The 15,447-nt window shown below is 34.6% G+C and overlaps 1 protein-coding gene across 13 annotated transcripts in view; it reads left to right on the top strand.

The window, feature by feature from the left end:
• Window positions 1-15,447, top strand: part of LOC104529198 (sodium channel protein type 1 subunit alpha) — a 64,353-nt gene that overhangs the window by 22,626 nt on the left and 26,280 nt on the right. For 7 of the 13 annotated variants that reach the window (XM_029086333.1, XM_010173420.2, XM_010173419.2 and 4 more), the window contains exons 11-19: window positions 586-933; window positions 2,139-2,271; window positions 3,108-3,346; window positions 6,165-6,338; window positions 7,290-7,646; window positions 8,362-8,844; window positions 10,517-10,634; window positions 11,337-11,491; window positions 13,327-13,500. In XM_029086333.1, coding sequence (XP_028942166.1) covers window positions 586-933; window positions 2,139-2,271; window positions 3,108-3,346; window positions 6,165-6,338; window positions 7,290-7,646; window positions 8,362-8,844; window positions 10,517-10,634; window positions 11,337-11,491; window positions 13,327-13,500 — 2,181 coding nt within the window. Of the gene's footprint in view, window positions 1-585; window positions 967-2,138; window positions 2,272-3,107; window positions 3,347-6,164; window positions 6,339-7,289; window positions 7,647-8,361; window positions 8,845-10,516; window positions 10,635-11,336; window positions 11,492-13,326; window positions 13,501-15,447 lie in introns of all 13 variants that reach the window. The other 6 variants (XM_010173417.2, XM_010173416.2, XM_029086332.1 and 3 more) reach the window with 3 other exon arrangements.

The following is a 15,447-nucleotide window of genomic DNA, read 5'->3' as shown; positions in this document are numbered from 1 at the left end:
AGTCTTCCTGGTACTGTAATATGACCCTACTGCCTAAAGAAATGAAACACTGAGATTTTCATTAAATGTTACCTCACACCTCTATTCTTGTAATAGGATTGCTTAAAAACATATTAAAATATTCTCTGGTTGATTCCGTAGGGGTTTTTTAGAGTGATTATATATCATCTAGACTTATTAAATTGCCATTTTTCCATTATGATAGCCTCGTGTTTTCCTCCTGCTTCAATGATGTTTGGAGGTTGGTTCAATGTGTGCGGGATGCTGCATACATGAAGGAATGCACATGCATAGACCCCCTTTTTTGCTTGACGGTTATTGCGCAACTACTCTGCTCAGCAGCTCTAACTGACATTAGGAGAAAGAAGTGTTTAATATTGGTTCTGTCTTAAGAATTAATGAATGGTGATATTTCTATCTGCAATATAAATATAATGAAACACATCTAAAAATTTCACAGCAGCATTTAGCTTCTGGGAAGAATGGTTACTCCCATATAGGGAAAAAACAACCCCTATGCTATCCTAATAACAATGCTGAGTTTGAAGGTTTCAGCTAACGATCACAAATTTTGTTTGCTTACAGTCTTTGCTGAGCATTCGTGGCTCCCTGTTTTCCCCAAGGCGCAACAGCAGAACGAGTCTTTTCAGCTTCAGAGGTAGAGCAAAGGATGTAGGATCAGAAAATGACTTTGCTGATGATGAGCACAGCACTTTTGAAGACAATGATAGCAGAAGAGATTCTCTCTTTGTGCCGCGCAGACACGGTGAACGGCGCAACAGTAACATTAGTCAGGCCAGTAGGTCATCCAGGATGCTGGCAGTGTTTCCAGTGAATGGGAAGATGCACAGCACTGTGGATTGCAATGGGGTGGTTTCCCTGGTTGGTGGACCATCTGTTCCTACATCGCCTGTTGGACAGCTTCTGCCAGAGGTGATAATAGATAAACCAGCTACTGATGACAATGTAAGAAAGTTTTAAATAGCTTAGGCATCGTGGCCTTTTCATACTGCACCAGCCAGTGTTTTCTACAGAATGGAACCCTTGGCAATGCTTCCTGGTTGGTCAAGCTGTGAATGCTCCTGCATCTTGTAAAATCTTTAATAAATAAAACAGCTAAGATAGGTTTGCAACCTAAGCATTTACTTACAAATATTCTCAAAACTAACAAATGCAATTTGCACTTTCCAATTAATAAAATATTAACTTTCACATTCATAAAAGAAACATGCTTCACAGTATTACTGTGCTATACTTTACTTTTCCTGATCTAAAGGTCCATCTGGCTATGCTCTGCAAAATCATAATTACTATAAAATTGAAAATGGAACACAAAAATGTTTTCATGTAACTGCAATCAATATGATACTGCCATTACTACTTTATCAAAATTAGCATTATTAGTTAATTTTGATAACATTCTTCCTTATCAATCCCATTAAAAATGTAAGGAAGATGTCAATTCTTTATTATCATCTATTTCTCATTCCTATATATTTTCCATCTGTTGCTGGTGGAGTTCTGTAGTGTAGATAAAAAATAGTTCATTGGAAGATCACATTTCAGTATATACTTCCAAAAATACAAATGTCTATGTGAACATATGTGCAGCACATATTGCTGCCATTCAAACCACATACAAGGTAAGAGAAGTTGTCTCAAAAAAATTCCTTGCTTAGTTCAAAGTTGTCTACCCACATTGCTAAAAAAATACTAGCATGAGGAAGCATGAGGAAGTCAGACTTTTCTTACTTGCTACATTTTGCCTAGGGGAATACACTATTATGTTACACAACTCAGACTATTCTGTCAGGAGGAGCAAGGAAAAAAATTACAGTTTGCAAAAGTTTTATACAATATTTTGAACTCAATCCTTTTCTTTTTGTTTAAATCATTTTTCATAGCTTGAAGGAAAGAAATGCAAAAGTTAAGTAAACTCTCAGTCTAACAAATTGATAACTATTGCCTCATATCTTTTAAAAATTATTTGAAATATACTAAAATGTAATAAAAGTCTGACATGATAAAAATTGAAGTGCACGAAGCACGTTTCCAAGCTAAGACATTAATTACAGGGTTCTATATAGTATTTGCTTATTATTTCAACATGGTCTCACCTGTTATTGTTGTCTGTATAGGGTACCACTACAGAAACAGAAATGAGGAAGAGAATATCAGGCTCTTTACATGTTTCTATGGACTTCCTGGAAGATCCAGCTTTAAGAGAAAGAGCCATGAGTATTGCTAGCATCCTCACAAACACTGTGGAAGGTGTGTGCTACACATAGCTTACTATTTAATACCTGTTTTTCAATGGACTTCTGAAAATTTGAGTTGAAAATTAAAAAATGATTTAAAGTAGCTTAATTAACAGATACTGTCCTACAAACCAACACATATTTATCAGTAAACTCAAAGCTCTTTATTCATTAAGCTTATTACATAAGTAAGCATTTCTATCTCATTGTTTTGCCACCATCTATCTCATGTGGTCATCAGGACTACAGTGACCTTTCGTCATAAATGAGTGGATGCTTATGCATATTAATTAAAAATGTATTATTTGACACACGAAGGCCACTGAACATTTTTCAAATATATGCAATCATTGTGACAATATATACATATTTTTAGGAGTTATATTTATTCAGTTACTCTTTAAAGTGCTATTTTAGATGATAAAAATGTTTTTTTTCTTGAACTAGGAATGAAAATTATACTGAAAATTTTTGCCTAAATTCCACAAATTTAAAAATAAAAATATTTACATAATAGAACAGTAAGTGGGAGGAACAGAAACTGAAGTGGAAGGAAGGAACAATAAAATACATAATAACAAATTGATGCATAAAATGATACTGATTGTAATAGTAATCGGAATACAAATAAATTGTGCTTGATAGATAAGCTTTGAACAAAATAAACACATTTGACAGCAATTTTTAAAGACTTCCTTGAAAAGCCATGTAAAAGAGTATAAAGAGCATGCTTATAGGAGGTTCATTAGTACCAGTTCAGATTGACAACTTAACTGGTACAATTCATATAGGATTATGGAATGTTAGAGCAATCGCATAGTTACCTGTGTGAACTTTCTTCTCCCACAGAACTCGAAGAGTCAAGACAGAAATGCCCACCATGTTGGTATAAATTTGCAAATATTTTCTTGATCTGGGATTGCAGTCCGCATTGGTTAAAAGTAAAACATATCGTTAACTTAGTGGTAATGGACCCATTTGTTGACCTGGCTATTACAATTTGCATTGTTTTAAATACACTCTTTATGGCTATGGAACACTATCCAATGACAGAAGAATTCAATCATGTACTTTCAGTAGGAAATCTGGTAAGTCTATTGGGTTTTTATGTCCATGATTTGGAAGAAAGTATGTTTGAAATAACTGAAAGAAGGAGTTTTAAAAGTTTGTGGGTTTGGGGTTTTTTTATGCTTTAGAAAGTAGATTTATTGGACATTTATTGGCCTACAGATATGACTTTGTCAGAACATTTTTGGAAATTTCACTGTCAACCCTGGCTCATGTAACTTAGGATACAGTAAAATCAGTATATTGTGGTGTTCTGCTAGGCCAAATTAAAAATTTTAAAAATGGCACCAATGCTACATTAAGTAACATCTGTCTTGAACAGAAGTTGATTTGTCTAATTACTAAATCAGGAAATGCATTGCTTCAATGAAAAAGACACTATGCAAATAAATGATAGTGTTACTTTTCAATCAATATAATATAAATCTTTAAATTATGAATGTGTTTTTAATTGTTCTGTTTCCTGAGCACAGGTTTACAATAGTTAAAAGAGCCATTTAAAAGCATTTCCAGAATTTTCTTCTGTAAAAGACTTTTTATGTGGCTATGTGGATTATTGTCTTTATATGCATTATGTCAAACTATGAAAAATATCCTGCAGTACTTTTTCCTCTTACAGTTTTTATAATTTTTTATCATTAGATAATTAGCAAGATAACTTTTCCTCATGTTGTCAGCTATATTTTCTCCCTTCTACTTCAAAAAGATATATTATTAAAGAACACAAGAAAGACATGGACCAGTTAGAACAAGTCCAGAGGAGGGCCACCAGGATGATCTGAGGGCTGGAGCACCTCTCCTGTGAGGACAGGCTGAGAGAGATGGGGCTGTTCAGCCTGGAGAAGAGAAGGCTCCAGGGAGATCTTATAGCGGCCTTCCAATACCTGAAGGGGCCTACAAGAAAGCTGGGGAGGGACTTTTCATAAGGGCAGTTAATGACAGAACAAGGGGAGATGGCTCTAAGCTAAAAGAGGGTAGGTGTAGATTAGATATTAGGAAGAAATTCTTCACTGTGAGGGTGGTCAGACACTGGAACAGGTTGCCCAAGGAAGTTGTGGATGCCACCTCCCTGGAAGTGTTTAAGGCCAGGTTGGATGAGGCTTTGAGCAACCTGATCTAGTGGAAAGTGTCCTTGCTGATGGCAGGGGGGTTGGAACTAGATTATCTTTAAGGTCCCTTCCAACCCAAACCATTCTATGATTCTATAATTATATTATCCTATGAATTCAGGAGTTAATTTTTTGTAGCTCTGATGCTTTTGAACCGGCAATTTTGGTCACATAGAAGAAGCTGCAGCTGCAGTCCTACTTTGTCTCTTATTTTAAGAATTGGTTACTTATAATGGGACTTTTTATAATCTTTGTTTTTTAATGTGGAAAAACTATCATGTAAACAACTACAGGGTTTAGAAGGGAGAATTAATAGATAAATGCATAGCTAGTTTTCATATACTTAAAATAAGGGAAACTCTAAATCTGAGTTTCTAGTAAAATGTAAAATCTTGTATTGTAGCATTTTATGGACTTGTTTTCCAACAAAGAAAATGCCATATAAATCTTGGTGTACAGCTGACTACAAAGGGAGCATGAGAGAACCTGCCTATAAGCACCATACTCTTCCAGTCTTAGGCTCCCTGAAATAAACCCCATCTGCAATATGAAGACTCTCAGGGTTCACCTGCTCCAGCAGTTCAACTTTAAAGCTCCTTGAGAACCTCACCACCCTGATCATTAGGAACCTAAGTCAGCATTTCACACAGTATTTATTTATTGCTACCTCTTCCTCAGTGGTTCCAATCCTGTAGCTTAAAAAATAGTAACCTTTTCCTCTATGGTGTTTATAATTAGAATGTATTTAAAGACTATAATAAAATCTATCCTGAGCATTGGTGTTCCTAGGCAGAGCAAGTCCAACTCTTCTTATCCATCTCCTGATTATCTCAGTTAGATTATTCTCTTTAGCTGTCCCATTTTGTTTTCACCTTGTGGGTTATCAAAACCAAAAAATAAAGCATTTCAGACCAAGGCTCAGGCAGCCTTTAACACTATCTTTAGTACATTCCTATCCTACTTGAAATTCTTCTAAGACTTCTCTCCAAGCTACTCAGGGTCACTGCCTTGGTGGCTTCTAAATATGATTCCTACGTCATTCAGCATAGCATCCCATGATGAGAAACCATTACCAGCAATATCATGTTTAAAATGCATTCTTAAATGCTCTTTCGCTCTTGACATTAAAGTGATTGAGCCAATCAACTTCACTGAACTTACTGGCAACACTGAGGTAGAAGTTCCTCAGCTTCAGCAAATTATTGTACCTCAGTTGATCGCCATCTGGTACAATCTTATCTCTGTAGAACTGAATGGCATTATGGCAGGCTATGCTAGCAAAGGAGCAACCCCTCTGGAGTCTTAGATTCGACCACATTCATGATGCTATATAATGTAATTAGTATACCAAGAAAGATGTTATACCATGTAATTTCTTGGAAAGCACTCTCTGTTTTGTTATGAAAATCAAATTTGGGATATTGTTTGTACAGTATATGAGAAAGACCATATCCTGATAAAGTTGAAATTGGATTATAAATGTTACAAACCAGAATTTTTTTAATTCGTTTAGTATAAAATTTAATTAATTGAAAAAATTACTTGGTTTCTATGGCACTTGCTAAGGGAAGGTGGGCATAATAAATCACTACAGTACAATGAACTATTTTTAAGTATCAGTTTTGGATAAGACATTGCAGATATGTAGCTTGAATTAAAAACCTAGACAACTGCTAAATCTGTAATATTATATTTTCCAATGAAATAACAAACTGCATTTTGAATTCAGGTCTTCACTGGAATCTTCACAGCAGAAATGTTTCTCAAGATAATTGCAATGGATCCTTACTATTATTTCCAAGAAGGCTGGAATATATTTGATGGTTTTATTGTAACCCTTAGCTTGGTTGAGCTTGGTCTTGCAGATGTAGAGGGACTCTCAGTTCTTCGATCATTCAGATTGGTAAATATACATCAATTGCACTGATTTTTCAATGGAGCTTCACTAAAATAATATATATTTTGCCTTTAAAATTTGCTTGATTGCGGGAACTCAATCATGGACTCTGCTACACAACCAATATGATCAAGCAAGAAGCCATTTATTTGTTCTAATACAGTTATATTTATACACCAAAACTAATGAAATCACCCACACCCGTTAACATATTATTGGCTATTCACTTGCAGCACGAGCAGTTCACATGCCCCTAATTGGGTGATGGACTTTGTGTGCATCCCCTCCTGTTTGCTTGCCAGGGTACATCTTTTGGATACATTTCAAGGTTCCTTTCTCAGACCTTGTTGATGCAGGTGCTTCAGTTCTCCAGACATGTATCCTTTCAGTTCCCACAGTTCTTTCAGGGTATGCCAATACACGTTGCCACGCTCCCTACACTTGATCCTGATGTCTCTTTCATTAGTACAAATCCTTATTAGTTGTGGTATCTTCAATGGAAATTTATAGAGGTCCAGACAAATAGCAGTGGGTGCCCTGGGCCTATTTGCAATGTATTTGTTGTATATTCGCACTTTATACAGTCTGCTATGCAGAAACAAATAAACTCATTAGATGTATTGTGCTCTGATTGGCATCACAGGAATAGGTCTGCTCTACAAATACCTGTAGAAAAGCAGTCCAGATGATTTTAACAGGTGAACACTAGATTTTAAATTCCATCTAATATGACTGGTAGCTTCTTTAGCCTTCAGTAAAAACTATGCTTTGATGATATCAAGCTCTAACTTCACAAATTTAGTTGCCTTGCATCTTCATGCTTTTAGAGAACAGGATACCCTCTGAACAGTCATATTCAAGACATATTTTGCAGTAATAGCCTTCCACAAATTAATTTTAAAATATCATTGTGTCTTTCTTGCTGGTTGTCCTAACAACATTTTTCTTTTCTTCCAGTTACGAGTTTTCAAATTGGCAAAATCTTGGCCAACTCTAAATATGCTGATAAAAATTATTGGCAACTCAGTGGGGGCTCTGGGGAATCTGACCCTGGTGCTGGCCATCATTGTGTTCATTTTTGCTGTGGTTGGGATGCAGCTATTTGGGAAAAGCTACAAGGAATGTGTCTGCAAGATCTCTAAGAACTGTGAACTTCCACGCTGGCACATGCATGATTTTTTCCACTCTTTCTTGATCGTATTTCGAGTGCTGTGTGGAGAATGGATAGAAACGATGTGGGACTGCATGGAGGTTGCTGGCCAAGCCATGTGCCTTACTGTCTTCATGATGGTCATGGTGATTGGAAACCTAGTGGTATGTAATCAAAGAATTAGCAAATAATTATTTGGTAATAGTGTGTGCTCAATCCTGTGCTCTGGCTCTGCTTCAACAAAGCACTTAAACAGGTGGTTTGAAGCAATGCTTAAAGTTAAGCTTAAGAGCTTTTTGGATTGAGAACAAAGTATTCTGCAATATCAGAATCCTAAGAATGTTAGTGAGCACTTAGTCACAATCTTAATTTGTCTTTTGGCTCTTTGTAAATATTTTGTGCTTCAAATAATTTTAGTTTATGGGCTCTTTATAAACCATTCACTGTGGATTTTTTTTATTATTTATCCCATGTGATTAGTCAACTAAATAATCTACTTTCTCCTATGTGATGGGAAAATTTAAACTTTTTAATGATGCTGAATAGCAAATCTGTTATCTCAATTTTTGGCTGATAAGATTTGGTCACCAAAATATTTATATACTGTGGGGTTTTAAAGACAGATTTGCAGATATTAGTCAGTTGTAGGAATATTTTTGAATAGTGAACAGGACCCAAGCAAAATTTTTAAAAGCTCAGTTTTTTATGGTGAAGAGAAAAAGTTTTGAGGGTGCTTTTCTTTACTTATAGTGAACTATTGCAATTTCAGTCTTCGATTTCACTTTCAGTCTTTGATTTCACTAATATGATAATTTTTAATAAAATAAATTTTCTTTGTTCAGATAAAGTCTAGAACATCCTTTTTTTTATCTTCTGCAGGTACTGAACCTATTTTTGGCTTTGCTCTTGAGCTCATTTAGTGCAGACAACCTTGCCGTGACAGATGATGACAATGAAATGAATAATCTGCAAATTGCTGTAGCAAGAATGCAGAAGGGAATAGATTATGTGAAAAGAAAAGCACGTGAATTCATCCAAAAAGCTTTTGTTAAAAAACAAAAAGCTTTAGATGAAATCAAACCACTTGAAGATTTGAACAACAAAAATAGCTGTATTTCTAACCATACAACTGTGGAACTAAGCAAAGACCATGACTATATTAAAGATGCAAATGGAACAACTAGTGGCATAGGTACAGGCAGCAGTGTGGAAAAATACATAATTGATGAAAGTGATTACATGTCATTCATAAACAACCCAAGCCTCACTGTGACAGTGCCCATTGCTGTGGGTGAATCTGACTTTGAAAATCTGAACACAGAGGAATTTAGTAGTGAATCAGACCTGGAAGAAAGCAAAGAGGTATTTAGATATTTTGTGCATTTCTCTTTGATCTTTTGAGTATTTTTATTTTTTTCAGAATAAGACAGTGTATTCAGTTCTTAATAATTTGTTATTTCAACAGTTCTTTGTACAGGGGCAGAAATGAGTGTATAAAGGAGGGTTCAATCAGCTCTAAAAGTGAGGGGTTTCTGTGGGGAGTCTGGTTGGTTGGTTGGTTGGTTTGTTAGTTAATAATCTTAAAATTATAAATTACACTGTTAATTTCAAAGAGCTTAATTTTAGTGTGCAAGAAGTGGCTGACAATAATATTACAGAAAATCTGCTTCTTAGAAGAAAACAACAGAGAAATAAAATGAAAAGGTTTTTTTCAAAAAATGAAAAAGGTTTGGGAAAGTTTTGAAAAGTATTTCCATAATTATTTTGAAAAGTGGTAAATCACACTGCAAAGGATGATCTGTGAAAATTGGATTACTAAAAGTATACAATATTTTTGTAAAAATATCAGAGAGGAAACTCTGTAATATAATTTGGAAAAAACCCTCTATAAATTGGTTCTTATTACAAATAATGACAGAGCCAGAAACTGGATACATCAACTCATTTTCCTGATAAAGGTGAAAAATTGTTCTTCCAGTCCCTATGGTTACCACAAGATGAAATTAACTAAAAGCTGTCTACTTAGAATATTACAAATTTTATTAAGCACTATGCAACTCAACTGTTAATGAAAAACAGACTGGCTACTGCTTTAGTAAGAGTTTTGTTTTTAGGGCTTGGGGATTTTTTGTTCTCTATCAAAAAGCCTGCTGCATCCTAGCATTGATGAACCTATATTGCATTTATTCCATTATTTTGTTTACCTCTACATCCTTAAATCCTTAAATATGTTTCCTTCACAATTTTTACCCAGTCTTTAGCCACAATACCAACCAGCTAGATTGCAACCAGGCCCAAGCTATGTGTTACAATACTTTTAGACTTTTTAGGATGAAGATTAGCTTAAGTGCATCCAGTTTTTTAAAATTTTGTTTCCACCTTCCACTTCACTCTCTTTATGCTCATCATGTTATTGAAAATTTGATTAGGTTATAAAATACAATCTGTTTGTTTACAGGCCATCTTTAATCTACCTCAGCTTTATTGTACGTAGCTTCTACTTCACTCTGAGCTAGACTTTCAGCAATTTTGATCGCAACTTGCTGACCTCTAAAGTAGAGCCTTCTCTGCTGATCAGTGCTTTTTTCTCCTCACTCCTCTGAGCTTACACCTCACTTATATAGTTCTACTATTACCTACTTTTCAGAAGATACTACAGATTCCTGTGTATATATTTAGGCTTCATTATTTCTACGTAGGTCAAGAGATCTTTGCCACTTATGGCTAGTTGTGGTCATAAATCTTTGCAGGCTTAGCATCATCATTTATATTTTTCAGTTTAAAATATAATTTTGTTTAAAGCCTTATCTGTCACTGGTACATGTTCTATTTAATGGATCCATACAATGCTGAAGGAAAACTGCAGATTGTACAGATTTCATGAGTTTATCAGCAATTTACTTATGTTGAATACTCGAACATTCAAAAATCATGGCAGAATTATTTACTTACTCTGAACATTAAACAAATGTTTAAAACATTTTTTAAAAATATTTACTGTGGATTTGCAATGCTTTTTTTTTTTCCTTTACAGAAGTTAAACTTGTCTAGTTCATCCGAAGGTAGCACAGTTGATATTGGACTTCCTGCAGAAGAGCAACCAGAAGCTGAACCTGAAGAATCCCAGGAACCAGAGGCCTGCTTCACAGAAGGTATTTGGCACAAAAAATACAAATAATATTTATTCATTAAATATGGTATTATTATCTATTTAAACTAAGTATTAATATTTATGTATTGAATTACTCATTTGTTAATATTTAAGCTATGATTATTAGTGGTAATACCTTTAGACCATAATTTAGCATATAGATACTGATACCACAATTATACTATAAGAGGTTAAATAAATTAAGAGCACAAGTTAGAGAAGTTAGGTGGTACTAAAACTCATATAGGAATTTTAGAATTTTTTCATACAATAAATGCAACATTGTCTGAATTTAGTATCTCAAACAAAAGAAAGTACAATTTAATAACACCCATATCTTGCTATATAAATATACTCTACATTTTGGTGAGTTTGTATATTTTTACTCATACTTTGTGTTTTGAAATTTGGCTTCATGTTTCACAGACTTCCCTCTTTTTTTTTTGTGCACTGCATTGAGTACTTAGTACTCGCTAAAATATAAATATTTTCTTCTCACTTGTTCATTTAATTGTAAATTCCAGTTGTCTCAGTGTTGAATGTTTTTGCTGTGGAGACAAATAAAGTGAAAAATCTATTGGCACAGCTTCTGGAAAGGTAGCATTGTATGATTAACAGAATGCATAACCAAAATTAATGCATTTCATCAAAATATCTTCTCTCCTTCCCCCACGCCCCTCCTAATACATACACCATTATAAAGGCTGTGTACAACGGTTCAAGTGCTGTCAAGTAAGTATAGAAGAAGGGAGAGGAAAGCAGTGGTGGAACCTTAGAAAAACCTGCTTCAGGATTGTCGAACACAACTGGTTTGAGACTTTCATTGTCTTCATGATTCTCCTCAGTAGTGGAGCTCTGGTAAGTAAAACATCACAATGTTGTCAGAAAACTTCTTAAAAGTTGACTCTTCAAACATTGTTTTGACTTAGTTTTCTCTGACAGAAAGAACATACAATTCCATGTCTTCAAATGACACGACTATATTTCAGTCAACAACAACAACAACAAAAAAAAAAGAACAGACATAATTGATTAGAGAGAGCTTAAGTCCTTTGCTGAAAGTGATAGTGATACACATGAAGCAGGAGAGGGACAACAGGCAAAGAAAAGAACATATTTAACTTTGTTATTTGAGTTTGCTCTCTAGTTTTACTGGTGATATAACTCAGGGAAAAGTACTGTCAATGCTGAAAAAAAGAAGAGTTTGGAAGTAACTGTAATGGCATAAACAGCTCATAACTTGCAAGAGCCAGAGTTGGCTTATACAGTCTTACAAATGTTATGTGCTAGAACAGCAAGAAAGATTAAGAGTGTATGTTTGTAATTATTCCCTTCTAAGAATAAGAATTTATTATTTATGCTTCCAATTCAGCTTCTACTGACTCATACTGATATAGATTAAAGGGATTTCTGTAAAAACATGAATTTGCTTTTACAAGTATGTGGGGGCAGAATAAAAAGCCAACCATAATATAAATCTACAACAATAAAAGAAACAAAACATACCAATAACATGTTATTTCACAAATGCAAATAGTGACAAAGAATAAAGAAAGTGGAGATGAACTGTTAAATAAAGGTGAGCCTGGATACATATTGACCTGAAGTGGAAAACAGGAGGTTCAACCTAAACATAAGGAAATAATTCTTTATGGTGAGGGCATCAGAGCACTGGAACAGGCTTCTCAGAGAGGCTGTGGAGTCTGTCTCTGGAGACATTCAAAACCAGCCTGGATGTGTTCCTGTGTAATCTACTCTATGTGATCCTGCTCTAGCAGCAGAGTTGGACTAGATCATCTTCAGAGGTCCCTTCTAACCCCTACCATTCTGTGTTTCTGTGAAAAGCAGGCTGAGTAAAAATGAGTTTTAATATCAATGAATATCCAAATATTTGCAAGCTAGCAGGTCATTCCAGTTATTTCAATCCAATAAAATCAATTATTCTCCATAAGAAATAATAGCATAATTAAAATTTAAAAGCAATTAAAGGGAAAATTTCTTGTAGGATAGGAATAATTTCTGAAGCTAGAAGTTTTTTCAAATGTCTAAAAATGAAAACACAAAAAGTGTAAATAACATTGCAAGGATCTCAGAAATTTTATGTATCTCATAAAATGTGAATCATACAGTAAAGCAGGTATTTAATTTAGATATTTATTTTTTTTTAAGAAATTAAGACCTTGTTTTATGATTTATTACTTAAAATTTTCAAAAAACAACAGGACTTAAAAACAAAAGGTCAATTATATTGTCATTGCCCTGAAAATTTTACAGCTATGGCCCTGGATTTTGAAAATGGATGGACCTGTATACAAACCAAATGATCTTAGTAGAATTCAGTGCAAGCACAGCACTCTGCAGAATCAATGCTATTTGTGAGTACTGAAAATTATCTGAGAAGAATAATTGACAATCGGCAATAAATGAACAAACAAAAATCTCTGACCAATTGGATGATTGCTGTGTACTATCTGCTTCTCCCTCATGTGAGCCAGAAAATATAGTTCTATAAGAGAAAAACGGGTATATACTGAGTTAGCAGAAACATTAGATGAAAGCGACATTCCCATGACTTTTCTTGAAGAAATATTGTTTCCTTTTTTGTTGCTTTTTTGTTGTTGTTTTGTTACAACCTGAAGTATGTGCAGCAACAAAAGTGAATAACAAATATGTTTGAATGTTTTTACTCACAGGCTTTTGAAGACATATATATTGAACAGCGTAAAACTATCAAGACCATGCTGGAATATGCTGACAAGGTCTTCACTTACATTTTCATTCTGGAAATGCTGCTGAAGTGGGTGGCCTATGGCTATCAAACATACTTTACTAATGCCTGGTGCTGGCTGGACTTCCTGATTGTCGATGTATGTAGTATATTTCCTAGGTGTTATTTTATTTATTCTATCTGGTTTTGGTTTTTTTAATTGCTTGCTCTAAACCCATAATATCTATGTATACCAACTAGTTTACTTCTCAATTTAAAAAGTAAAGTAGATGGAAAAAATTCTGTATTTCTCTTTATGCATTATACTTACACCTTCACTTTACACTTACAACACTGCCTTCCTATACCACAGAGTTAAGAAAGACTGGAAGTTCTCCTGCTAACAGACAAACTTCACATGTTAGCCCCAGAAGCAGTTAAAGGGTTTCTCCCAACACTGCTGTTGAAAGAGGTCATGTTATCTTTGATTCTGCCCTTGACTGCTCATTCCCACCTTCAGACCCACCTTCACCCCCGCTGTGGTCTAAGTTGCACCCAAGCATTTCAATGGGTGTCTGGTCCACCAGACATCAGACACACATCTGAATTAAAACTCCTCTGGCAAGAAAATGAACATCATGTCCACAAATTTCGACATATGGCTGAATTAGGGTTTTACAAGGAATGCAAGATGTACCTGTATCATTGGTAGTGTGGCTTACTTAGTATTAAAGTCCAATAAATATTATTGAACTTGGAGTCTTCACAACCGTGTTTGAAACCAGGCTCAATAATCTTTCCTCTGCAAAGGTTATCTCATAGTTAGAACTCTATTGTTCTGTGCTGTGAAAAGGGGGAAACCATTTCTTGATGCATAGATACAATTATGGAGAATTTAAGAAGCAATTTCCTAAGTATACTAGCTTGAGGAAATCTCTAACATGCAGAAATGCATACTGTTTCTGCAGTTTATGACATTCTGTGTGAAACTAAAATACTATGTTTTACATAGTTACAAAACCACAACCAGTCACTACATTTTTAAGAAATTAAGAAATTTTTAGTTAAACTTATTGGAAAAACATATATTAAACAAGTTCACTTTTAAAATTATGATGCATTTTGTCCGGATTTCATTGACTTAGAAACAAACACTGAATAGGTAAAAGGTGAACTTCAATAGCAGTTATTGGCTCAAAGAATTGCTGAAAATAGAACAGTTTCTGAATTTGTTTCCAGCATACAAGGGCTAATCAAAGCAGTTCATTTTCTCAAGCTTTATTTTGTGACTGGTGCCTATAACCTTTTTGATTTATTTGATGTGAAAATTTAAATATTTATTTGTATAAAGGTATGACACATATTCAAGTGTCTGAATAAGCTCATGATTAAATCTTGGATTTGCACACCTGGATATTTTATTTAATTTGGCTTTAGACTATGGCAGTCTTGAAATCTTGAAAGTTTCCAGTAGTATGATGAATGTACTTGAGAAAGAAATTCAGATTTCAGAGGAACCTAGTTTTGTGGGTTGCTAGAGCTCAGGATTGACAAGTAAAGAAAAGCTATTAACTTTTAAAAGCTAAAGATTTCACATATAATGCTTGTTTTTAAATATGGTTCATAAAGAGCACTGTCCTAGAGTTCTCTTTACCTGATGCATTGTTCTTTATAATGAAAGAGTACCTAAGCCCATTATGCTATTTTTGGCTCAATAAATAGTTAAGGAATCAGAACAGCATAATGAAAGTGCATTTAGGGGATGGAAAGAAAAGAGCCATAGCAAATGTAGAGAATATGGTATTTATCACTGAGGTAATGTAGGGACAAAGAGTATATAAAGGTCTGTGGAGTTCTGCGGCCTCTTATAAGGTCTTTAAGAAACAGCATAACCCAGGTTAATGTCAGCCTGTATAGCACATAAATTCAGAAGTCAGGCAAAAGGATTAGTCAGCATAACTGAATATAGAAAAATTAATCCTTTCTACCAATTTCCAGAGGAGCAATGTTGCTCTGTGACCCATCTGTTAATTCAAAACAGGCTTCAATCATTTCCCTTTCAGTTGTGGGCAATCAAATGGCCATTATCAACTATAATTACTGATCC

This window comes from Antrostomus carolinensis, unplaced genomic scaffold, assembly GCF_000700745.2.
Source record: "Antrostomus carolinensis isolate BGI_N321 unplaced genomic scaffold, ASM70074v2 scaffold558, whole genome shotgun sequence".
NCBI classification, from domain to species: domain Eukaryota; kingdom Metazoa; phylum Chordata; class Aves; order Caprimulgiformes; family Caprimulgidae; genus Antrostomus; species Antrostomus carolinensis.
This window is presented reverse-complemented; position numbering and strand designations above follow the sequence as displayed.